This window comes from Anas platyrhynchos, chromosome 18, assembly GCF_047663525.1.
Source record: "Anas platyrhynchos isolate ZD024472 breed Pekin duck chromosome 18, IASCAAS_PekinDuck_T2T, whole genome shotgun sequence".
NCBI classification, from domain to species: Eukaryota; Metazoa; Chordata; class Aves; order Anseriformes; family Anatidae; genus Anas; species Anas platyrhynchos.
In genome coordinates this window covers 4,901,940-4,928,376 of record NC_092604.1, presented here as the reverse complement: position 1 = coordinate 4,928,376, position 26,437 = coordinate 4,901,940, and the positions used below count along the sequence as shown (strand labels likewise).

General features: G+C 49.3%; 1 protein-coding gene across 19 annotated transcripts in view; it reads right to left on the bottom strand.

Annotated features, from left to right (window-relative positions):
• Nucleotides 1-210: 210 nt before the first annotated feature.
• Nucleotides 211-26,437, bottom strand: part of EHMT1 (euchromatic histone lysine methyltransferase 1) — a 112,706-nt gene continuing 86,479 nt past the window's right edge. For all 19 annotated transcript variants that reach the window (XM_072025447.1, XM_027471165.3, XM_038165167.2 and 16 more), the window contains 15 exons: nt 26,182-26,346; nt 25,600-25,682; nt 24,248-24,354; nt 22,224-22,346; nt 20,126-20,227; nt 19,348-19,452; nt 16,564-16,718; nt 15,643-15,810; nt 15,115-15,259; nt 14,081-14,158; nt 12,802-12,917; nt 10,413-10,499; nt 5,968-6,046; nt 2,752-2,927; nt 211-1,762 (listed from right to left, as the gene is read on the bottom strand). In XM_072025447.1, the coding sequence (XP_071881548.1) occupies nt 1,579-1,762; nt 2,752-2,927; nt 5,968-6,046; nt 10,413-10,499; nt 12,802-12,917; nt 14,081-14,158; nt 15,115-15,259; nt 15,643-15,810; nt 16,564-16,718; nt 19,348-19,452; nt 20,126-20,227; nt 22,224-22,346; nt 24,248-24,354; nt 25,600-25,682; nt 26,182-26,346 (1,873 nt within the window). In that variant the 3' untranslated portion in view covers nt 211-1,578. The remainder of the gene's footprint in view (nt 1,763-2,751; nt 2,928-5,967; nt 6,047-10,412; nt 10,500-12,801; nt 12,918-14,080; nt 14,159-15,114; nt 15,260-15,642; nt 15,811-16,563; nt 16,719-19,347; nt 19,453-20,125; nt 20,228-22,223; nt 22,347-24,247; nt 24,355-25,599; nt 25,683-26,181; nt 26,347-26,437) is intronic.

The window sequence follows — 26,437 nt, the reverse complement described above, 5'->3', positions numbered from 1 at the left end:
ACATTAACAGAAAAAAATAATAATAATAAACATGACGGCATTATGAATGTTCTAGAAGAGATGAACAAAAAAAAAAACTGTTACTGCACTAATTACAGTATTTAAAGATATATGCAAAAAAAAAAAAAATTAAGATAATGACCTGCCCAGCCACCACACAAAAGGTGATGGCAAATTTATTCACACTACAATACTAACAATTTAAAAAAAGTTTTGTGTTTTTTTCCTGCATTTTATACTAAAATCACTTTGTTCTTTTTATACAATTGATAGTTTATATTCACGTGGTGAGCAAAAATCACACCAGAATCAGCACCGTTTTGTTTTGTGGTTTCTTTTTTGTTGTTTTGTGGTTTTTTGTGTTTTTTTTTGTGTATTTTTTGTGTTTTTTTTTTTCCTTTTTTAATGCTAGTCCCCAATGTTTCAGTAATGGTAAAAAATAAATCAGTTTATTGAAACCTCATAGCATGTGGCTTAAAAATTAATTGAAGGTGCCCAGCGTTGAGAAAAGTGATGGGAACGGACGAGCTGGTGGCATCCGGGATCTTCTTGCTGCGACATGTCCTGTCTGCTGCTCGCCCCAGCCGGCAGACGCGAGTCGAGGTTCTCTATAATATATATATCATCCGCTTTATCTTTAAAAAAGAAAACTGGTTTTCTTAAGAAGTTAGTGTCTTGTACAATCCCCTTCAACCTTTCCTCTCCACAACTGTTAATGCGGCAGGAGAGGGAGATCCTTCCACCGACGAAGCGAACACTGAAACTGTAACGCGGCCAAGGGCGCAGCCGGGAGCTGGTTCTAACGGAGACAGCCGAACGGGAGCAGGGCCTGAGGGACGTCCCTGGTCGGCTCGGGAGAGACGGGGACTGAAGGGGGTTAAGTACTGTGGATTTCATCTCATCAGAAGAGGAAAAAAAAAAAAAAAAAGCCGGTGAATTTGGTAACAAGGAGGCATTGGTTAGAAATGCCCTCTAGCTCCAAGGGAAAGGCCCCACCGCAACGTCCTGCGAGATGTGGGAGAAATTCGAGGTGGTTTGTTTAAAAAACAAAAATAAACCCCAAACTAACCAACGAAAACAAGCAGCAGACCCTGCCGCGGGGCTGTGCCAAGACAAGCGGCCGCCAGCACCTCCCTCCCTCTCCCCGCTCCCCCCGGCTTTTAGAAAGAAAGTCCCATCAAGTACTCAAAGTTTATTACAAGTGAACTGGAGATGACTTGGCATGAGCGATCCATTCAATTAACAATATTCGGAGGACGGGCAGCTCTCCCTTGGCTCTGACAACACTTTGCACATTACGAGACGGAGGCCGGGACAGCTTGCATGGAAAAAAAACGCAACAGCCACCCCTCGGCACGCACTGTAAAAACCAGCAGCTTTCCAGGACCGGGGAGGGGAGAACAACGCCACGGAGGTGGAATTTGCTTTCACTTATTCCTCAAGTAACAGTCGGTGGCACAGCCCTAAGTGTCACGAACCCTTGGTTTTCCTTGAGCGGGTTTTCTCTCTTTAAATGGAAATTCAGACAGTATGTGAATCTATAGGGTTAAAACAAGTCAGTCTCTGGGGAGCGGAGCCTCAAAAGGGGCCGGCTGCTGTGGCAGAGCTGGTGTCGGGGAGCCCGTTTTCCTGCGTGTCCTGGGACGAGGTGCTCGCCTGCCGCTGGGCCAGCGCTGAGCTCGAGTGTTTGCACTTGGGTGAACCGCACTGACAGCTGAAGAACTTGCCTTTGATGTCCCAGAACCTGTCGCCGTAGTCGAAGCTGCAAGAGAGAGACAGAAAACGGGGTCACCGCAATGTGCAATGAAGGAACGATTGGGAGCAAAAGGGGTTGTGCATCTGCACCAGAAGCTGGGGTTGGCAGCACCTGGGGCAATTCTGTGTCAGGGGACGCTGTGCTGCAGGACCCCAGGGACCCTGGGGACACGGCTGGGCTAGCAAACACTGAAGCATAAGAGCTTTTGGCCCTCTGCAGAGGAAGGTGTTTGAGAGAGAAAAAATCAAGTGCCCAGCTCTGTGCAGAACCTCCCCATCACACCTAGAGGCTACCCTAGGCCAAATCCACGGAGTTTTGTTTTCTGTTTCAGTCTCACTGCTGAATAAAGCCACCCAGGGCCTGTTTCCTGAGCAGAGCTGAGCACTATGCGTCCTAGCCAAAAACACGGAGAAACTCCCACTGCGAAGACCAGAACGGTGAACAAGATGGGGACAGGCAGGCTGTGGGGTCTGTACCTGGGGGAAACGCTGCAAAAAGGGAACACTGCTACCTCAGCACAGCTCCTAGGACTCCAGGGCACACACATGGAGCAGCAGCTTCACAAGACCGGCACTTTGGGCCACTACGTATTCCTTGGCACAGTCCCAGTGCTTGGCACCAGGGCAGCATCCTTCCCATCCTGCCAGGACAGAGGCAGTGCAGGACCAGCCCAGGGACGGCTGCGTTCCTGCCTCCTAAAGGCACCAACCCCAGTGACCTCCCGCTGGTAGGAGTTACACTCGCTGCTCGTCTGTGCACTGCTCCAAAATTCACGTAGGTGGGACACCAGGGACACACTGCAGCAAGCAATGGGGATGTCCACGGGAGGATCCCCTCCCTGCCTCCTTCAGACCAACACATGACCAGTACCAGTACTATGAGCCCTACTGGTACCAGTACTATGAGCCACGTGCAACGTGCTCCAGCCCCTGGGCTGAGCTGTGGCTCTTCGGGCAGCTCTGTCCCTTGGGCAGCCACCCCTGGGCGGTACCTACCCGATTTCTTCTCCGGCTTCTATGTGCCTCGTGCTGAAGAAGGCGATCCTGGGAAAGCGGAGGTCCTGATGCGACATGAAGACCCGCACCGGGATGAGGTTTGGCTCGCAGAGGTGGTTTATGAAGCGGCTGATATTGCCGTAGAAACGGGCATCTATGCAGTACACCTCTCCATCCTGGAGGGAGAAAGGTTGCACATTCTGTTAGATGAGGTGGGTTTTATTATGCCTGCTACTTGCTTAACCAACAGGCAAAGTACTGGTCTGTCCACTAATACTCTGGAGAGCTTCAAGAATGATGACCAAGGAAGGCTCAGAAGGACTAAATGCTTACTTTTACATTCAACAGTACCCTGAAAATAGTTTTGGGCACAGCAGTGTGCCCGAACAAGCCCAAAGACCTTTTAAAAACGCTCCTGACACTGGCTGGCACGTTGGCTTTGCACAGAGCTGCTCTGCTGAAGCCCCAGTTTGGTGCAGTGGGGTTTATGCTCTGTGCAGACAAACATCTTATAGGTAAAAGCCACTGGACAGGGGAACAGGCATCTGTTCTGCCCCCTAATTGAACGTGACAGCAGGGAAACACAAAGCCAGAGCCTAGAGAAAATAGTTTTTTGCAGATAAAAGTGAAAGTGAGAACACAAATCCCCTTTCCATAGAGCCCAGACAGCAGTAATATTTTGTTTTCCATGGAAATAAAAGAACCCCCCTCAGGGCTTTTTTATTCCAGCAGAGAATGACTGTGCAAAGCAGATACTTTAATTACAGGAGCTAATTTCAGTTGCAAAGAGGCCAAAAGCAAAAGGATCCATTAGCAGTGCTCAAACTCCCTTTTGGGCAAGCACCTTGCAATCTTTAATGGATGAGCTGGGTCAGATCACACCGCCCGACTGGTGCAGGAGCCCAGGGAAGATGTCCCAGTGCCCGGAGAGGCATCGCCCACATGGTCCCACCCCACACGGAGTGCTCCAAGTGACTGAAATCAGTGCAAGTGATTCTCAGCACTGCTTTCACCCACTGAAACGCCACCTTCCTTTGGCCAGGACATCACCACCCACTGCTACCCCCTGAGTGACTGTCTGGAAAGATCTGAGCTTGCCACCACACGAGTCGAGATGTGTTGCTCGAGAACGGAGCCAGCTGCCTTGAGCAGCACGGGCGGCATCCTCACTGCAGCACTGCTGAGGGGAAAAGTCCCAGAGCAAACCGTGTCCCACCTTGCTACAAGCTACACGAGTGTCGGAGTCGCACGGTGGCAGGCAGAGAGGAAAAGCAGAATCATGACCTGCTCAGGGGGGTGAGGCCCCTTGCCAACAGAGCAGGCAGACTGTAGGGCCGTGCAGAAGCCTGTGTTCATCCTCAGTGCTTAAAATGGAAGGGCATTTTGATTTCAAATGGCTTTTGGTGATCGTCAGCAGTGATACAAACGGTTCCCAGTCGGGCACGGGTCCACACGTGGCTTTTTGCTGGCTCACCCAGCAGCCAGGTGAGGCACCTGGAGCACCTCAGGGCAGCGATCCCACCGGTGTGTCAGTGTCACCAGGAGTGGGGTCAGCAGTTTTGTCAAAATGCAATTCAGGACATGGTGAATGGGAAGGCTCTGGGGTTTCTCAGAAGGGCAAAGCCCCAGGAAAGCCCTTCTCACCTGCAGCAGTGCTCGGCTCTGACCGCAGCCTCTCCCAGGCGGCGTGCAGCAGGGCCCAGCACATGCACGGGACTGCAGAAGGTGGGCCTGCCCGTGGGAAGGGGTGGCTTAACCCCAACAGAAACCAACCACAGCAGCTAAAACTCGGCCTTATCTTTCCCAGAAATAGCACGTCTCCTCCAGGTCTCTAGTACAGAGAAAAAGGGAGCAGCTCCTGTGCTGTGTCTTGCTCCCTGGAAGCCCCGAAATGGCAGCGAGGTTTGGCTGTTCGATGCCTGCCCTCTGTCAGACACAGGCAGGGATGTGACTGCAGGGCCTGGCACGCTGAGTGATTCACCTGGCACAAGCCACAACTCAAGAACAAGGACATCAGAAATGAGGTCCCCATCCTGCTCTTCCATTTCAGCTCACGCTCCACCCAGGCCACTCCTCCAGGGCTCAGCGGGACCCGAGGCTGCCCTCCCAGTGCTTCCCAGTGCTCCAGAGGCAATGGGACCTGCCAGGCTCTGCCCTGCCCTCCCTGCTCTGCCTCGGGGTTCTTTGAGCGATCCCTCACGAGCAGTGCCTGTAACACAGACGCCCCACTCTGAAGATGTGGTCTCTGAAAAAAGACCACATGCTTGCTCCTGTACCTAAGTCTCCCTCCTTGCTTTACAAAGGTAAAATCCAGAAGTTCTCCCTCGAGGCTGCCAGCCAGGGGCTAACCACAAGGCCAGGCAAGGCCCAGGCAGTCTCATGCTCATAAACACTCAAAGCAGCATTAAGTCCCCACTGCTCTTTGATTTTTTAATTACAATTTGACCCCTACGTTTTCAGACAGACTACGAGATTCACACTTACCTTTTTTTCAGCTGTTGAATGTCCATCACTTTTTAAAAATAATAATAAAGCCAAACTTCTTTGTCACCAGGTGACGACATGAGACAAAGGCTGTTTTACAACTTTCCTTGGGAGCCACCCCACTCTCCTGAGTCGCCAGCTTACCTTTCTCCTCCTCTCTTTTCCCAAGGGAAGTCTGGAGTGACAGCCTTGCTTAAAAGCTTTAGATCTCCCTTTTCAGAACAAGATTTCTGCTATGAGCCCTCTGCAGAGCAGTGCAGGACAACCGGCAGCACAACAAGCCTCAAGTCCCTGCCAGGGTACTGACGGATCCCTTTGTAAGTGAATGGCACCTTTCTCAGCCCTCCAAGCTCATGCATCAACATCTTTTTATGAGGAGCTTACAGAGCTGCCAATCAGCCCTGCCGCAAGCCTGCACACTCCTGTGCACACACCTGCATACTGACAGCTGTACGGCTGAACTCGGGACGTCTGCAGTTTTCACAGGGGAGCACCTTGCATTAACAAGCCCTGTGGGCAGCATGTAACACGGTGGCCTGGAACTGCTGGGCTCTGTTACGATTTTAATGAATCCTAAAGCCTATTCTGAACAAAACCCAGGGAGGAAGCAGCCCTCTTCTTTGCAGGCTTTCAGATCGTGCTGTACATCAAGACAGAGACAAGTAATCCCTCTGCTCTTTTGGAGGAGCAAGACCTTGGGCTTGCCTCACTCGGCCCCTTCAGATACAGTACCTTGTTATCAAGGTCGAAGAGGTAGGAGTCCTCTTCACGGACGTCTGCCTCGGAATCGGATATCAGCTCACCAACATACCTGCAGGCAAACAGCAAGGCAGGAATAAGACGCTCGTGCAACCATAAGCTTGGTTTCACCAGCCCCTGCGGGTAAGAGGGGAAGGAGGAAGGGATGAGCCCAGCACTGATCACAACCCATAGCCCTAGGGTCATTTCAGATCCACTCAGGCAAAAGGAGCTTTAACAACTTAAAGCAGCTGAAATCTGGCTCCAAGCTCAGTCTTTTCAGGGCAACGCTTTTAATAATAAAAATGGAGTTTTGTTTCCAACTAAATTTACTTTCCCAAGGACTATGTTTCGTTTTGCAATCTCCTTCGTTGGCCAAGATCAATACATTAATCCAACTCTCCTTCTGGTCACTGTTGGACACACGTCCTGGCTCTCTGTACAATACTGTAATGTTTGTGTTGTTTACATCCCGGTGTAAAAGGTTTGTTTCTGTTCTTCATTTTCCAGAGTATTTTGTCTGATTACACATGCTCCATACCCATGAAAGTCTTGTTGTAGGAGCCTTAGGTCTAATCTAAGCTGGCAGAACCCCTGGCAGGATGTAGGCTTCTTTCTCATCCTTCTCAGACTAGAATAAACCAGAGCTATGATCTCAGTAACAACCACATGTTGTAAAAACAGGCACAAGGTAGATTTCAGTCAGGCCCTCCAAGCATCACAAAACATATGCTCCTTGGCCTGGCTTGCTGAGAAGGACTAAACATCCATGCCACCTTCCACGCTCTGGCCAGATGCTGGTTTTGATGCAAAATCCCGAGTTACAGCAGCCCCTGCTGCCCCTGTGTTCGCTCATCTGTCTCCCAACCTATGACACTTTCTGTCCTGAGCAGCTTGCAACCGAAACAAGAGGCCCCAGGGGAGAGAAATTGAGCCAGAGGAAGGAATACAAGAACTCAACAGCACAGTAGATTCTGGTACCAAAGCCTTCCCAGCCTTTAGCACAACACCAAGGAGCTATAAGCTAAGGACTCCCAAAACAAATATTCTTCGTAGCATCAACAGACACTTCCACGATCAGCACTCTTAACAGCTTTCCTCCGCAGCTTTCAAGGCATTTTAGAAACGTTAACCAACCGTATCCACTTCCCCCTGTGGCTCGAGGCAGCATTTAACTCCTGGGCTCTAGAAGGGGAGAGCCACAAAACATTAACCCGGGGCAGACCCACGCGCTCGGTGACAAGGGAGCCTTTGGCTGCTGTTCCCAAATCTGAGCAGCCTGGCAAAGCTGCTCTGCCAGACCAGGAGGCTGCTGCGGCCGTGTGTGCTCCTGTTGCTCGCCCCCGCTGCATCTTGTTATTTATTAAGCGCTCCCGCAAGGCTGCAGCATTACTGGAAACCACACACTCACCGGTGACCTGAAGCAATAGGCAGATTATGGCCAGGGAAGGAGAGAAATTGCTGTAGCGTGGCACAGTAGCCAGCAGCAGCTAAGAAACAGCTGAATAATGCTGCACGGAGAGGAACTGTGCTCAGCGACAGCCACTTCAGGTTTACGATTCAGTGAAACAAAATAAAAAACAATTGGATTAAAAATTGCTGTTTCTGTGTTCCTTTACAGACCATTCCTGTAACTCCTCTCCTTTGCAGGACTGCTCACCAATGCAGACTGTTCCCTAATTTCCCTGGTCTAAACAAAGATGTTTAACATGCTGATGGCAAGTAACTACATCCCAGAGCTGCATGCTGCCACTCCTCGCCACAAGATCAGAGCACACCGTGCAAAACCCAAGAGCAACACCAAGTCCCTAGCACAAGCTGCGGCATTTCCAGGGGTGTGGGAGATGGGACAGGGCGCCTGGGGCGCCTCTGGCTGAGGGTGTGGCTGCCATACCTGGCTTGATTCAGGTAACATCTTATTAGAGCATCATGTTTTGTACAGGAATTAAGTACTTGGAAACCACATAAGGGACACACAGCAGAAGGAAAACACGAACCTTGGAAAAACCTCTGGGTTCTGCATCCCACTAATTCCAAGCCTCTCCAAGGGAAGTCCTTAACCCACCAGCGTGAGCAGTTACACTGAACAAAGAAGCCTGAACAGAGCAGCTTCAAAACAACCCACAGCAGCTGTACTAGCAGCAGCAGGTTCTGAGGAGCAGCAAATTCTGGGGTTCAGGAGGAATCTGCGTGGAGCACGTGGTGGACTTCCCCAGCTCAGAGGCATGGAAGAGCCCAGAGCACAACCCCTCTGCCCTGGAACCCGGCAGGGCAGGCACGGGGTGGTTCTGCCACATCTCCCTCGCCAGGCTGCTGCTCAGGACCTCACTGAAGGTCCCGAGGGGGCTGGGGGGCACCAGCAGCAGGGGCTGCAGCAGCTGCTCCCCAGCAGCCACCCCGAGGTGACTGCGCAGGGGCTGGCTGCCCGTGGTGGAGCCTTGCTCCCAGCTGCTTCCAAACGCTGCTGAGTGCTTCCTGCAGAAGCGAGTGCTGCGTGCTGCCAGAGTCTGCAAGCAGAAACGGGAAGGGAAATCATGTTTTGAGCGGTCACACAGAAAAGCTGAAAGCACAGAGCAGGCTGCAAACTAGCATGTGTGTAAGAAAGGCATTTACACACAGAGAGTCTGCACGGCACCAGAGCCTGGAAGAGTTTTGCAAAATAAAACCATTGGGAGAACCATTCCATGCCTCCCGTGTGGGCATACGTGAAAAAATACGGAATAGAAGTCATTCTCATGCCAATACAATTAGCAACCTTCCAAAGCAGAGGAATAAGCCCAGCACAAATTGACCACCCAGTCAGGGCACTGCTCCAGGCAGCCGATGCAAAATGCAAAATGCGCTTCCACGGAGCTCATCCAGGGAGCTGCTGTGTGCAAACAGCCCCCGAGCACCACAGGCACTGGGGCTTCTTGGCCAGAGCTGAGGAAAAGAAGGAACAAAGTCTGAAGGGCTGCACGTGCAGAATTAGAGAGGAGATCAGGGCAGCTGGCTTGAGGAAGGGCAATGGAATAGACCGGAGTTGGCGAGTTGTGCAAATAACGTGTGAGAGACAGAGTGACGGGGACAAGGAGGAACTTGCACGGGCACGACGTGTATTAGTTCAGCTGTTTAGTATGCAGCTCGTTTAGATAACGAAGAAGATAGTGCCTGCCACTGAAACAGCCCCAGCAGCTCCTGGCAAGTGTGGAGGAAGAGTTAAGTGCCACTGTGGTATCTGAACCCCACCAGCTCTGACGCGCTCTCCACTGCACCCGTCTGTGTTAATTATAATTACACCGCTGCACAGAGCTGCCCCGTCTCCCCGGGCTGCCTGTTTACCACTGCTTATTTCTCTCGTGCATTAACATTCCAGCAGGATTTGGTAAAGTCGGTGCCTTTATTCTTTAGAAATTTGCTCGCAGGCTCTGGATCATCTCTGAGTGCTTAACCAAAACAGAGACCTCTTGTACTCAACAGGAAGCCCTACCTGAGGACAGACTTGAAAGACTCCCCCACAAACAGCAGAGTTTTAAGAAACTCTGGAGAAAAAAAAAGAAAAAAAAAAAAAGGAAAAAAAAACTCTCAAAAAATAAAATTTCAGCACTTGGCAGCTCCTGGATGCCTGGAGTGTGCCTGGATGAAACACTTTGCTGATTTACTGCAGATTTTTCTTTTCCTTTATTTGTTTAAATTCTGCAATAATCTTCACCAATCCCCTACCCGATCCTATACAGCATCAATAACTAGCTGTAAAAAACCCTAGCACGCATTTTCATGAAGGTCAAGAGTCCAGTCTTATTTAGAAGATCTTAGCTCACTAGTACCATAATGAAAAAAACACTTTCCAAATATTTAATAAAGTACATGTATCACTTTAGAGTCTAAAAACTGTGGGGTTCAGCAGCAGTTTTTTCACTTTACATAAATCTCAACTTTTTTGTTCCCAAGTACTTTTATTGAATCAGGGCCTAAACTTACACTTAACGCCAAGTACTTTACTGTTCTGCTGAATCAGACTAAAGCCAGAGCTGTGACCCTGGGAAACCTCTCGGGAAGTCAGTACTGAATCAGAAAGTGATCCGATTTACAAGTTGTTCCAAATTCCCACAACCTTAAACGTCCCGTTTACACAGCGAACATGCGATGCACTCGCAGCACAACCCAGATCTGTTTTTCCCCCATGACTCATGTGTCACAGGGATAACAGCACATGGCTACAAGCTCACCACAGATCCCAGCAAGATGTAGAGGGGTGGAGAAAGCTTCATGCTGCAAGGAAAAGGACAAACAGAGCAGGAAATGGGATCAGGAAGCCTCGTAGTGAGGGCGAGCAATTCTGCTCTGTGCCAATTTGATTTGCATGAAAACCTCTCCTAAGAGGAGCGAGTGCAAGCCATGCCAGCCCTTGGGAAGTGATGGTTTTGCGTGAGCTAATGAAAGCTGAGCGAATAACTTACTCGCACACAAAGGTTCCCAGTGGAATGTCTTGCATCGTTCGCACACCCCAGCCCATTTTTTGTGTCCGGTAGAGCTGCAACCGAGTCCTGGAGAAGAAACAAAACCGTATCAATGGCAGCACTGAGCAGAAAGGCAACGGATTTATTTTTTTTTGCAGAGGGAAGAACAAAAAAAAATTGCAACCTTTTATCAGTAGCAACTCAACGATGGTTTTGCTGTTCAATCCCCCAGTTCTCACGCTGGTGCCATTATGTGTGTGCTCCGCTCCCGGAGCTGCTCCAAGCCAGAGGACAGACACTGGGGGGGGGCACTGCCTGGGGACCAGGAACGGGTGCCCATCACCCCCTCTCCCTGCCCAATGTAGCTGGTGGGGCGCACGCCTGGTGCCTGGACACGTTCAGGATTGGGGAGGAGGGCATGGGACTGGATGCTCTGTGTGGTTACACCGCTGAGGATTCACACACAGGATCCCAGAACACCACCACCTGAATTTCTTTCCCTTTCACGCACACACTTGGCACCTGGGGGAAGGCAGGGAAGCTGGAAAAGGACTTAAGGTTCTGAAGGGAGGGGTGCTGCAGGGGGAGGCAGGGAGCTTACAGTGAATTAAGAACACCCTGAGCTAAGTGCTCTGATCCCTTTGCCCTCTGCTGAGGCCAGTGCATTTAGCTGCTCCATCATATCCAACTCCCTGGATGAAAGACAAGGAAGAAACGCTGCAACCTGAAACTTCTTGGTGTAATAGCTGCTCTGTGGAATTTTACTGATGGAGCTTATAGGCAGAGAAACAATGCTGTAAGTCATTCTGCCTCCTGCTCAGCCAGAACTTGAGTTAAGTGCAGGATGAACAATCTCCAGGGCTAGGGAACGCTCTCTCTCCCCCCGAGGGAACCAAACCCCACTCTCAGCAATGCTGTTATCGGAATAAAGAGAAATTTGATGCTCACCTTAACTTCACCCTGTTGCTTTTTCCAGTATTTCTCTCCTCTTCCCCCCACCCATCCCCTCTTTGCACCGTCAGCTCAAACCACGCTTCCTCTCCAGGGCCGATCATTTTCTTGTATTTGTTCGCAGCTCCTGGAGCCTTAACCAGGAGCGAAACAGGACGTCAAGAGAACAACTGCCCTCATGAAACTAGCTATAGCGCTGCATTGCAGGCTTGAGGAAGATCCCCTCTGTGTTGCCTCGTTCATTATGGTACGACAGAGCTGAGCTCAGGTTTGGGATCTGCTGCTGGGGCCAATGCCAGCAGCAGTGGGACCATGGCTTCACTGAGCTGGGTCAGCCTGCCAGATGGGAGCATACAAACTGCCCTGCAGAGTTCACTTGGAGCAAAACAGACAGGGAAACACTGAAAATGGAAGGGGAGCACGCACGTGTCACACTGCAGACCAAACAGGAGCTTTCCCCATTTGCTCCACGGGGAGCACAGCTCTGCCAAGCACCTGACCTCACCACAGCATCCCAACAGAGCCACGCTCCCAGGCTCCTGATTGTGTTTCCAACCCTTCCCGTCTTTCAGAGAAACGCTTGAGCATGCAAGGAAGCAGCAGCATCAGACCTGGCTGTATAGCTCCTAAGTAAACCCCCACGTAGACACTGGAGCTCTGCAGTTTGGCAGGGAAAACCACAGAGGGGTAAAGTTCTGTGGAAACGCATCCAGCCTTTTCCTTGCTTATTTTTAATGTTGCAAAACGTCCTTGGAAATGCGAAGCTCACAGAAAGTGTTATCAGTACCATAAAAAAATGCAGAAGTCTTTTTCAAATGGGATTCCTTAGAAGTTTGTCCCGATACATTTAGTGTAGTGACGAGCATCTCCAAAGTAGAGGTGCAATGCAAAATATTTTAATATTTAGTCTGGCACCAAAGCCATAACAGCCTAATCTGCAGCACTGAAGCCAACAGGTATTCAAATATCCAGTTCAGGGGGAGTCAGGCCAATAACTGGGAAACTTTAAGCAGCCAAGTTTGTGCATACTGGCCTGCCTCTGTAATGTAAATGGCTAGCTTACAAGTTCTTCTAAATGCAGGCTTTGCATTTTCTGTTGCTGTAATTTTTTTCAGAGCTCTCTACCTGAGAAGATGCATCCAGCCTGCTCATGCACAAGCAATTTGTATGTTTTATGGTCAGGCTGATAAAAGAACAGCTCCGTTCCCACATGACAGGGCAGAGGCAGGGCACAAATCAGCCCATTGCTGCTTCATTCCCACTGGCAGTGTGGAGGAACCCACTCTGCCTCCCACCACCGCGTGGCGGCACCTGCCCCACCTCTGTTTCATCCCTGGAAGCCCTGGCTTTTGTGGGTTTGCAGGCAGAGCTGAGGCTGGGGGGACTCTGTGGTTTGTGGGTGTTTTTGTCGTGTCAGCTGCTTGTGGATCCTCCTCACCTGAGCCCGTTCTGCACCACCCGGTTCCTACAGGTCCGCCAGCACGAGCACGCGTGGTTACACTCAAAGATCAGCGGCGGCTCAGCCATGTTGAACTCGGGCAGGAGTCGGCCGTCCTGAAGAAGAGATGCATTGAAGACTGGGTTAGTTTTTGTTTCTGTCACCCCTCCAAACCAGAGGCAGGCCCAGAGAAGAATTTCCCCAAGTACAAAAAGGGCCAGACAACCCCAACACGGAGGTATGCCCCAACCTCCCCCAAAACACCTCAACTTCTGCAGAGGCTTTTCTCCTCTCTGAGAGTGGCACGCAAGCCACTATCACAAACAGCTGACGAACAGCAAGAAACCACCTACATTTTTGCTGCCTGGCATCACCCAATGCACCACCAACAAAAAACTATTTTACAGTGCTGTGCAAAAAATGGTGTGCATCATCATTATCATCACTTTGCAGTGCTGGAGGGGAGAAGCAGATGCTTTGTCTATCTCTGGAATAAAGCCTAAACTTCCAGATTATAAGGCCAGTACACCCAAGTTCTAAACCACATTATCTTCCCAAATAACTCTCCCAAAAAAGCTACAATTCAATTATCTACCAACCACATAGGATTAAGAAAGCGATAGAGGCAGTTCATCATATTTAACAAATTTAGCTTTTATGGCTTTAAAGATGTAATCACCTATTAATGTGTAAATAAAATGGCTACAAAGCAAAGAAAGATGCCAATATTCCCCCTGGGAGAAACTTGCAGAGATTCGCAGAACTTCTGATCTTAGCAGAACCTGTCCAAATATTAACCTCAACACCTCCCTGGAGGATTGAAGCATACTTACCCAAAACAAACCAAGCTTCTGGCAATGCTGAAGTTAAAACATATTTACTTTGCTCTCATCCAGAAGGATCACGATAAATAAAGGCAGGCAAAATCCCTCTACCACCCTCCCCCTCTTTACATATTACAGCATTTTCTATGTTGCTCTAAGATGGAAGCTGATTTCACGCATGGATTTCTAAATGCTCTCTATCACACGGGTATAATTAATGGCTCAGCTGGCATGACAGCAACACAAACAAATAACAACAGAAAAGCTTCCCTGAGTACACATTTTGTTATTATCACATATGCCTCAAAGCTGAGACTGCAACTTTAGGCATTTTAAAATAAAAATCAGAGGAGCTGTGCAAGAAACTGTTTTTAGGTACTATTAGAAATTCTGAATTTTGCCCAATTCAGCTAGCCAACACTCATCTAAGCAGATGTGAAGTTCTGTGTCCTCACCTTATCATACCAGCAGCGCATACTGAGTTGGCCACACATGCAGTTACTGGAGGAGCAGTCGTCTATACATACACAATACTGAAAGAGAAGCAACAGGGGTCAACTCCAAGCCACTCTCGTGGAAATGAAAGAGCAACTTCTGTAGCTGGGCCAGAGAGGAAACCACAAGGCTTCACCTCCTGCCTGGTGCTGCAGTGCCTCTCAAGCACTTCCAAAAGAGGCCCTTGCTGCAGATCTTTAGCCAGAAAGATAACCAGACTCATCACTTCAGTGGAATGTTTACTCAGTTCCTTATTTCTAAATACAATGAACATCAAAGGACTCCAGCTTGCAGAAGATCCCATAATGAGCCATGTTACTAACCTTCCTCTGCACCCTATGAGCTGTACTCCATGCTTGAGGACAAGGAAAGCTCTGAGAAGGGCCCAGAGCTGGGAGATGACACGATATTTCTCGGTCCTCCCCTGCTGCTTGCCTCTTCCCACATGGGCACTGCAGCTGGCTGCTTCCCCCGCACTCCCCCAGCCAGCGTGGTCCCTCCACCAGCTGCTGCACAGTGGGGCTTGGCCTGGGGAAGTTCCCTTCAACCGTCCACAAGCTGCACCTGGAGAGGGGTCACCCCCTCTGCTTCACAAGCCAGCCTTTTGAGGACATCCAGTATCACAATTAAAGGCCTTGGCCACTAGAAGACAGCATGAGGAAGGGCTCCCAGCAGCTCACTGCCTCTCCAGAGCCAGAACAGAGGCAATGGATGAAGGGGAGCTGCATCAGGCAGCACCAGATGGCTGATGCTGCAGAGCACAGCCGAACGCAGAGCTTAGAGTAAGTCTAGGAAAGGACAAAAAGCAGAATCCTGTCCCCTAGAGCAAGAGCTGGAATTCAGGACTACAGCCTTAGCTTGGATTTGATGAAGTGGTAGGACGAGATAATCCCATCCTGAATGCAAAACCTGTGCTGTGGCACAGCACACTGCAATGTCTCTAAATGCACACACCAGGACAGGAAAAAACACAGGGATCCACACAGCCCCCCACCTGTAAATGAGTGATGTTTCTATCGATGTCCATTGGGGATGTGACACAGTTCTGCGAGACGTATTTGTAGTTGCTAGGACAAGGCTCACTGTCCACTGAATTGACGCAGGGAATCGGGATCCTCTCGTAACCCCGGGCAATGTCTCTGTCAGAGGCAGAAAGAATTGTCACAGAAGAAAAGCTCCCCCGAACAAGGGGACATTGAAATGACATCCTGGGGCAGAATTACTGCCTTTGATCACTGAGCATTCAAAGCCTGAACGCAATTCAGACTAGAACAGAGTTCATTTCTTTCCACCCTCCCTTATAGATTGTTCTTTGTGCATGCAAATATTTCCATTTGGAAGGATGAATTTACAAGCCTGAATCAGCATGTGTTTAATTCCCGCTAAGCTCAAACTGACCTTCACACCACCAGTTTAGAAAGCTAAGCATGCACTTAGAGCCCTTTCTCGAACCAGGCCTCCAGCCTCCCCCTCGCCAGGGCCGTATTTCACAACCACCAAGCAAAGCCAGCCAGATTCTCACCTGCTCACTACCTTCTCTATCTGGACAGGCTTGTCAGTTGACGATTCTCTAAGAGTCTTGTTCATCTGTAGAGCCACCCAGACCTGAGAGTTAAGGCTGGAGCACTGGAGTGGAGTCTCACCCTCCTTGTTCTTTAAAGTGACATCCGAGCCACGGGAAAGAAACAGACTGCAAAACAGCAAGAAAGGATAAGCATCCCCCAGAGAAACTGCGCAAAGGGAAAAGGAACTGAATCACGTCTCCAGCCAGCCCTTGAGGGACAAGGTAGAATCTGTAGCAGTGAATAATCACCTGAGTTTTCTTTATTAAGCATGGTTCAGTGAATCCTTCTACACGAAGGCGCTGGCAGAAGCCACAGACTGGAGCTCTGGGCAAATCTTGCCTTGCTCCAGGCATGACAAGTGCCTTGCTGGTAGCCAGCCTGACTTCAGGCAGGCTGGAAACTCTCTCTGGCAGGGAAAGACAAGGGGAGGGAAAAGTAGGATGGAAATGGAAATGGAAGAGTCCCATGGGAAACTGGTATTGGACTTGGCCCCTGTTTACATTCACCAGCTTTTGGTGAGGACACACACTGAATTTATTCCTAGCAGCGCCTAAGCGAAACAAAAGCCCCGTTACTCTGTTATGCCACAAAAAAAAGCTTTGATCGAGGATGCCCAACCCCTTTGTGCTGAGAAGCCCAGGCTGAGCAAAGCCCCTCAAGCCTTCTACCCAAGACTCCAGGACCACCCCATGTTTTGTGACCTTTGTTACAACAGCTAGTATTTCAGACCCACCATGCCTAGGAGCAGGGCAGCAGAGAAACAAGTCCTCCATCCCAAATTTGGTCTGTGTGTAAAAGCCAGAGGCTGTCCCAAACTTCCAGACAGAAAGGAGCATCCAGGGAAGGGGGAGAAGTGGCGGGGCTGGAGCTGTACTTACACCACACACTCGTAGCGGTTCTCTCTGGCTGCAATGTGCAGGGGGGAGTCCCCGTGAACATTCACCGCGTGTAGATCACACTTAGCAGCCAGCAGTATCTCCGCAATGTCAACGCAGCCCGAGAAAGCAGCCCAGTGCAAACAAATATTTTCCTCCTGGAGGGGAAGAAAACAGAGCAGAGAGGCTGTTTAGTGCATTGCAATCCTATTGCTTTGGGACTTCAGCATCCCCAGCTCTGCACCTGGGGCATTCGACACGTAGTTCCCTTCTCCTCCCCTGCACTGCTCATTCTGGCTGGGAGTCCCGAGGCAGGCAGGGGAATCTCTGCGGAGACGAGCAGGGAGTTCTCACTCCAGCCGCCTCCACACGTTGAAGACGGGGAGGCTGCACGCAAAGCGGCCCATCGCCTTCCCTGTGCACGCAGACAAATCGTCTGTCTCTAAGCCACAAAACAATCTGGATCAATCCACGAGAGAGGTGACAGACATGAACAAGCACACTGGAAAAGGCTAGAAGCTGAGCTTCCCCAGCCCAGACACGCAGCAAAACCTGCACGTCTCCCAGGGTTATAAAATGAGAGAGAAGAAGTGTCTGCCGAGCCGGAGCAGAGCACAAGCTGCAGGGTATATGAAGGTGCTAGAAAGAGAACCAGGAGGCACACGGAAAGCAATCAATCCGACTTCAGGCATCTCTTAAATACTGTATGTACTCATCTCTCACTAGCTGCACTAGAAATAGCTGAACACTCATCTTTTTGATGGAGGTATTTTAAGCGCTGGTACTGTTTTCTGTTACAGCGCAATTTGCAGCACACTTTAGAGTCCTTCCCCCTGACAGGCTCTAAAGATGCCGAATACAACAGTGCAATGATAGTAATGATCACCTAACTTCCTTTTCAAGTCAAAGTAAAGCACATCTTTTAGTCACTGCAACTTAACTTAGATGTTCTCTAAAACGAGGAGGCTACTAACATAAACCAGGGAGTGGGGAGACCTTTCTGCATGGCTTCTGCCTCCCACCATGGGTAACACAGAAGAACTCAGCACAACACACCAATCTATGAAAAAATTAATCCCGTCGCTTCCACACCGCACACTGCCTCTCAGACACATCACAGACACCTAGATCTGCTGCTTTGCACCGGCTACTGCCTAACAGCAGCGTAATTACAATCAGAAGCGATTCTCGCCAAGGATGATGTTTCCCAGCACAAGCGACAGCGCTTCTTAATGGCTGCAATCAGGAGACTCTGCGCTGGGGGTATGTAAGGGATATGCCATACATCCATCTGCTAAGGGGATATTTTTCTTTTAAGTAAATTGTTGACTGGGGCGATTTGATTTTCATCGTTTAATGTGCGATCTTGTAACTGGCAGCCAAAGGCTTCTGTGACAGCTCAGACGAGAGACAGTTTTATTCAGAGTCCGTGCTAGGGCTCTGAAGCAATGCAACAACCCAAAAAGCCCCCGCTCCCACCTCGATTCTTGCTCTTAGGAAAAGTATGAGGTCTGGACCTGCCTGGGAAGGATTTCCATCACCAAGGAAATGGAGGCTCCTGCTGAGAAGGGACTTTCAGACTGGGGAAGGTGACACCCTGACAACAGCTGGGGCCATTCTGAGCTCTATGAGACAACCGTGCCTGCACCTACCCCTGCCAGCACCCACCAGGCACTAGAAGATGTACTTGGGAAGACAAATACAAAACAGTGCTTATAGCCATTGGAATCAGAAAAGCACCAGCAGCCTTGGGTAAGAAAACGTATCGCCATGAGGTATGCTAGGGAGTGAGCTGACGGCAGGTAAGTATTTGTTGTAAGCACTGTGCAGGAAGCAGTGCAGCCAGTTGCCCCTCAGTTATTGAACTGTCTCACGTCTCCTACAGACCAAGCCTGGAGGAGCTCATCACACCCTGGTTTACACCCAAGCTTGCCTTGCAGGCACTTCTGGGGTTTCAATACCCTTAAAGAGAGGCAGGAAGAAGTAAGAAATACACTAATAAGAAAAAAAGGAGTTGTGCTGATAAATAAGCTCCGAGCAGAAGTGTGGATGTAGTCTCCTTTTCCCCCTTCAGTCATCTCCCTCTCCTTTTCTCTTTTTCGTTGAAAATCCCCGTGGAAACAGCTGACAGACACACAGGGCCCCCAGAGTGCCCAGATGAGGCAGACCCCCTGAGCAACAGAGCCCTTCCCACTCGGGCAGGTTTTACAGAGGTGAAGCAGGCCAAGAGCAAGCTCTGGCACACTGGCACACTCTGTCCATGTTGGTGGCTGGGGGTTTGTTGTGCCTAGGAAAAGCCAGACGTGCAATATTTGCTGGCAGAGTGGCTGCAGCATCTGCCCAATCCATCTGCAGAGCACAAGCATGAGCTCATGCCCCACAAAAAGCAAGCAAGATGTCCCCAACACACACTGGCCCATAAACAAGGAGCAGTCAAGTCTGGTCCTGAGGGCGATCGTCCTGGCACAGCATCCAGGTGAGAGCAGGACAGACCCAGGCAGACCAGAGGTGGTGATGCACAGAGCTAACGACACCCTGCAGCACCACGAACAGCATCCTTACGGCTTACATCAGAGGAGCCAGAGGAAAAGGACTGCTTGCCCGCTTGTAAAGCTAATTCCACAGTATGGAGGGATTGTTCTCCCACCAGGCACTTGCCTCCACTTATGTCAAGGGATCACTGTGCCTTCCTGCACTAAGCCTAAAATCTGTGTTCTTGGGCTCATTTAGTTTTTAAGCAGAGATTGTGTGTTATTTCTAAAACAGATTTTCCAGGAAGAACCTCACATTGTCTCGAATGTTGATGTCCGACCCCTTCGCCAGCAGCAGCTTCACCAGCTCGATGTGCTTGTACTCAGTGGCCCAGATCATCGGCGTCCAGCCTCCGTCGTCCTGGGGAGGGAATGGAAGGGGTGAGACACGCAGAAGGGACAGGGCTGTCTCCTGCTGACGTTCACATGCACCCTGGCAGCCACAGCAGGGTGCACTGCCTGGGAGCCACAGACCCCTTCCCTCCCCACGTCAGCCTCACTGCACTCCTTCAGTCCGTGCTGCTGCAGGGGAAGGTCCCTCAGGGTCCTGCAGAGCCCGGCAGGATTCGAACCACTCTGCCTCAGCAAACTCAAGTTTATTTGCAGCTCAGCACGATGCCGATGGATCTCAGGGGGTTCAAACCCAGATGACTGTCCAAAAGGCACAATGAATGCCAAAAGCTCACAGAAGCTTCTCACAGACGCTCTGCAATGGTGAGTGCTAGGCGAGACCTGTCCCACAGCAAGACCACCATCCCACCCCTCTCCTAGAGGAGCACAGTTGCACCCCTGGGGAACAGGCTCCTCCGGCAAATTCAGGGTCAAGGAGAAATTACAAATGGAGATTCACAGAGGAAAAGTTTCCATGAGGTCAGCGGGGCGAAGGTTTCTGCACCAGGGCAGAAGGAGACGCCCACGGCACTGCCACCCTGTCACCTTCCTCACATCCTCCCCAGCAACCAGGCAGCACGCTGGCAAGGCTCAAGGCCCTGCCCGGAGAAGAGCAGCTTCTGCACCTTGCAGAAAGGCCTCACCTGGCAGTTGACATCCATCTTCCCGTTGGACAGGAGGTACTGGACAACATCGTAGTGCCCCTTCTTGGCAGCCAAGTGCAGACACGTGGAGCCCTCCGCATCCTGGACACAAGCACAGAACAAGCACTCAGGGAACACCCCCTGAAAAGTAGTCTTGTTTCAACCCAAAATATTCTGTTTATACCCAAAATATTCTGTTTATACATTTATTTATTTTTAGCTGTTTTTATTAGCACAGGGCTTAACCCAACACCTGGTAGCAGGGCAAAAGGGGCTGAGAGCCTCCACAGTGACCAAGACCCACAGTGCCTGCAGCCATGTGCCGAGAGACAGGGGATAAAAAACAACAGCAATGGTTGAAAGGAGAAATGCTTCTGGGAGCTGAGAACACAGGGTCTGGTGTAGATGGGCAGGCTGGGGCTGTGAGTCATGATGGAGACACTCCCACACCAACACCGAAAATCTCGTCTGGAGTCTGATTTTTATCAGACGCTTACATCCCAAGAGCTTAGCACACTGCAAGGCCTGGAGAGCAGGAAATAAAGAGGAGGAAATGAAAAGCTGACAAACAGAATGATTCCTTCCTACTACAGTTTTCTGATGGAGGATTTGCCCTGAACTGAGAACGCAGCACAGGGATGGGGAGCAAGGATGGGAAGCCTCGGGTCAGGGACTGCACCGAGGGGGCTCCCTGGGGCAAAGGAGAGGTTTCCACTCTCCCCAAAAAGCCTGACACATCTGAGTAATGCCACAGCCTTCCCCTTAAATCACTATGAGCCAAGTGCAGCTTCTCCTTGCAGAAGCTCTCTACAGAGAGCCGGCGTGTTCTAATATAGATTTTCTGCAGTTTTTGAGTGGGGCTGGTAACTTCTGTTACCAGGACCAGCAGCGTCAGCCCGGGGTCTGAAAAGCCCCCACCCCTCGCCCTGCAGGCCGGGCAGGCTGGGCCCCCCCTCACCAGATACTTCTTGATTTTGCAGGGAAATGGCTGGAGCCAATTTCCAACTGCAATGTTGCCACTTTCAGAAGATGACTAATTTAGTGCAAGAAACTAATTAACATAATAAACTAGTCTAGACTTCAGACATGATCTCAGGCTTCTAATTTGCTTTTGCAAGCTCAGGATTTTTTCCTTCCCTTTACCTTTAGGAGCAGGAAACCTCTTTCCTCTCTGACATGAATAAATCAGGTGAGAAACATTTAGGCTGCTGCAAGGTGCTCGGGACAGCAGCCACCATGAACCCGCATGAGCCTCCCCTGCCCTTTCCCCGTTCCCAGCTCAGAACCAGCCTCCCAAGAAGCCATCTAAGGTTCAGGATGGACAGCAGTTCTTATCTTCTGCAATCCTCCCAGCCTAGCTAGCTCCTTCACCCCAGCCCTGCCATACTCCCCAGCAGCAGGACAGGAGCGAGCCAACGGCTGCAGGTTGTAACAAAAAGAAGTTCACATGGGGAGGGTTCCTGTGCTCCGAGCAGAATCTAATTTAAGGGTTTGATAAACGATCTGTGTACTTTCCAAGATTGCAAAGCAACCAGAGCATGCTAAAGATGAACAGACAGCTGCATTTTATTGTATTTGTTGAAATTAAGGGGTAGAGAGTTTAAAGACAGGGTCCAATTTTGCCAGTGCAGCGTGACTGCAAGAAAGCACACATTAGGCCTTTGGAAATCAAAGCTTCCTCTGTCGTTTTTGCTGGCTTTGCAAGCACCTAATTACCAACCAATTTTAAAATGTCACCCCCAAAATCTCATTATTAATTGCCTGTAGAGAAGGAAACTCTGAAATCAAACTCCAAATGCACTGCAATGGGCTTCTGACAGTAATACTCAGTGGTCTCGTACCTAACCAAATACCCCCACCTTTGGTGACGTGAACTGATGCAGTTACAACAGCATTTCCCCACGTGCACAGAGCCATGACGCTGCATCGTTAAAATAACACCACCAGCAGCCACAGCCTTCCCAAGCCTTAGAGCCCCAGACAAACAAGTCCATCTCCCCTCTTCCTGGGCACTTCCAACCAAGTCTTAAAACCCGTCATGAAAGAAATAACGGACAGAGGCTTCTTCAGGAGAAAAGGATAAGGAATAAATTGCTACCTTAGGATCTACTAGTGCTCCAGCCTTGATAAGGTATTTCACAGTTTCCAGGTGGTTGTTTTCCGCTGCTTCCATCAGTGGGGTTCTCTGGTCTTCGGAGCAGGTGTCTATATTCGCACCAGCCTGTTAAGAGGCCAAGGCAAATACAAGGACAACTGTAATCATTACTGGTTAGCAGAGGAAGGATGTGGGAGTAGAGATTTAGTAGCAAGTTGTTCCTGAAATTTGGCCATATTAAGCTTGAGAGAAAAAAAAAAAAAGGAAAAAAAAAAAAGAAAGTAGTCAAACTTCACCTGTTTCGGAAAGCAGCACACACTGCTTGCCCTCTTTCCTGCCTTCTACAGCCACCAAGCAGGGCATAAGGAAGGGAACAGCTGCTGTTAAACAACTCTTGTCACTAATGCTTTTTGTCCTGATGCTTCTTGGATAGCCTGGGTAGCAATTCTGAAGAAATCAGCACTCTTCTTTTTCAGAAGCTTTGTTTTCCCTGCTCTATCATTTCTCCAGACACGATGAACAGGCAGACAGCACTTGCCAACACCCTAAGCAGTAGGAACAACTTCCTGATTGCAACAGAGGTGGGAGATGTCAGAAATTCTGGAGACTGGCTGTTTCTGTTGAAGTCAATGCTAATGTTTCTACAGATGTCTCTAAGAATTCACTAAGTCCAACTCACAGTGCCTTGGACCAAAATCATCTTCTTTTCCAGAACTCTACCATCTCATGCATCTTGCCTATTTTAACTCTTTGGTTTAGCTCAGTAATCCACCCAATACTTAAAACCAAAAGAAAATTTAGGAAACCGCACAACTCTTGGCAGATCACGCATGCATATAAGCACGAAGCAAAGAGCTGTTTATAGCAGGAGCACGCTGACTCAGCTTCACCTGGCACAAGATGGCCCCATTGCTTTTGGGTGCTTCCCACTGAATGTATTTGTTTTGCCTACTCTTAAATAGTGAGAGCAACTCAGAGAAGAACCAGAGAAGAGGTATTTCAAGTTTAACATGCTGGGGACAGTCCCAGCCAAACACTGCACTACTGCAACAGCCAGACATCAGGGAACAGACAAAAAAGTAAACGACCCTGGAAACAAACCAGCCCTTCTGATACTTGATTTGAATTTTTTGTAGTATCTTGAAAAATTTGCTCTGTTTACTCCTATGAGTCATTCTGTTGTCTTCACTTGCAGTAACTCGAGTGAAGCTGCACCTTCAAACAGCACTGTGCATGCTGAGACGCAACATCTCAGTGGGCTCGTTTTCAAAGACGTGGCATTGACAGTTTCTCAAAAGCCTTTTAAGGTTTACTAGTCACAAAGGGTAACCAAAACACAACCAGTCACTCAGGACGATGTATGCCAATACTAAAAATGAAAGCTATAACTCTTGAAAGGTTTCTGTTTTCTTAACATCATTTTACAGGGTTACTCTCACTGAACTGTTATGTCTTTCACCATCTTCCCTCACTCAAATTCATCACAGCCTAAATCTCAGACAACAGGTGAAACTTGCATCTTTCCTCCTCTTCTTTTCACATACTTGGCATTTGCACTGTAAAGGAAAACCCTGCTGCAGTTTCTCAGTTTTTGACAGAAGGCAAGGCAGGGTCTGCTAGCTCGCAGGCTCTGGAGCCTACCCACCATCGTTACAGAGAGGAACTTGGCAGCAGCTCGCAGCTCTCCTGCAGGCTGCCAGTGGTCAGCCTGTGCTGGCACATCTGGCCGTGCTCTACGCCGCTGGGTGTGCTCAGGCACAGGGGCTCCCACCTGCTCCACGGTGCCCTACAACAAAGCTTCACGTGCTCACTGCCCAGACAGCAAAGCTTGTCTGGAGAACGGCCTAGAAAGTCAGCTTCAGTTGTGTCATCTGAGTGTTCACACTGCTCTCTGCCACTCTTCCTGCAGCAAACCCTGAAAATTAGGTTTTTCAGTGCTGATTTTCAAGCGTGCTTTAGCTGTGTGGGGCAGGAGACCAAAAACCACAGAAAATTGCTTGTACAGAAAAACCTAAGTGGAGACAGACCTGAATCAGCATATGGCAGATGTCCACGTGGCCAGACTCAGCGGCAGCATGGAGAGGGGTTCTCTTACTCTGATGCTCCATTTTAAAATTAGGGTCAATTCCATCCACTGAAAAACAGAGCAGAGATGCTTTCAACCACAATTCAGAGATTAGAGAAAAGCGTAACAAGAGTGTCCCCAGCCCATCCTCAGCCCTTCTCATGTCTCACTACACACGCAAGCCAAAAAGCTCTCAGGGCAGTCCCATGGACATTCGATACGCAGCAGCCCTCAAACCATGCGCTTCAGAAACACCATGGAATATAATACGCTTAAGGCACTCCAATTTCCCAGGCCATCTCCCTCAGATTCACAGTTCCCCATCTCTCACTGCAACAAATACCATCGGAACCACACAAGGATAAAAAGGAAAAAAAATGCTGCTGTTGTAAACAACAGAGTCAGTACTACCCAGCTTTTTTGTCTCAGGACCGCTACTAACTGCACTTGCTATTAGTGATCCTCTTTGCGTCCCTGTAAGCACAGGCTGCAAAGTGGATGGAGCTCCTCCAACTAACACGAGCTCAGGATCTGGCCAGAGATTCTCACAGCTGTGCAAAGACTGACAGATGATGATGACAGCCAGACAAAGATGTCTGGGCATGATAACATGTTGCATATGATGAGGCCATAGTTAAATATCAATGAATAACATTTTGGTGCTATTGAAGACACGAACAATGAAGCTAACACTTGCTAGGAGAAAAAAGAAGAGTCTGATAACGCAAAAGAACAGAGAGCATCCAAAAATGTACTGCAAAGTACTGGAGTGGAAAGGAAATGATCCTAAGTGAAACGCTGTGTCCTTCACAGGGGGTGATTCCTCTGGAATATTTGTTGGTAAAAACAACCCAAACCAGATCTAAGTCAGCTGGTGACAGACAGTTATGTACCCCCAGAGCAAAGCCCCATGTGTTGAAGGTCTCTTCCTTTCTGCTCTCTTGCAGATTGGTCTTAAACACACTCCCATCTTTTTACCTCTCCCCTGGATGCAAATAACCAGTTAGCCCACTGCATGGGGAGGCAAAGGTTTGTTGGACTGGAAAAATCATACATAGGTCATATGGGGGCAGAAACAACTTCTCGGGATAAAACCATGTCCAACTGCAGAAGCACGCTGGGAGCAAGTCCACATTTTCACAGCCATTTCTGATGACACATTACTTGCAAAAGTGGCTTTCTCCTCCAACACCACTCACAAGGGGCAGTGGGGAATATGACGTGCTGCCATGCTGGGAACTGGACTCTGGCAACTGCCTGGCAGGAGCTGGGAGTACTGCCAGACACGCAATATCCTGGGAAAGAGCCACCTACCCAACATAAGCAGGACTTTTTGCAGCTCTCCTTGCCTTGCAGAGAAGTATAACTGCTTTGGATGGAACCGTAACTTCTTGGGTCTGCAGGAGTGGGGAAAGAGGCAGAATTAATACTCACTGAAGAACATCCCCAGCATTTTACCCCAACCCACACCATGGGCATGACAAAGTCTGTCCTTAGAGTACAGTTCGAGTGCCAGGAATAACAAATATCAACACTCCAGAAGATATTCAAACTTCCAGCTCCAACCACAGCCAGCCTTGTTGTAACAATGGCCATACCTATTTTCATGATGCTAAACAAAAATCCAGGATCTTAATACTGTAAATGGGAACTCCTAGTAGTGACAGCTGAAGTTAGAAGGCAATGAAAAACTAAATCCTCCAGATGAATTACTACAACATTCAGAGCTACAGCTGCTCTCTTGAATCAGTGATCTGTTGCGACTAACAAGTGACTGGAGTGAATAAAAACGTGCAAGGTATCGGTGGCATCAAAATCCAGAGAAGGTAAATCTCAGTATTCTCTACATTAAGCAACTCTGCTGGGAACTGGAAGATGCAGAGGCCTTTTTCTTACTTTTCTGAGTCCAGGGCAATCAGGGCACTTTCCAGAGTTTCTTTAACTGGTCCCTGGGTCAGGCTAGTAGTAGGCTTTGGAAAAACTGAAGACCCAGCTAAGTCAAACCCCTCAGCAGCCGAACTTTCTGGCTTGTCTTCCTCTGACAATCGCGTTCCAGTGCCACTGAAGAGAAAAACAAGAGACAGCCAAAGCACAACCATTAAAAATATACAGCATTATGTGTACCTTATGCCAAAGAAGGAAAGGGAATGGA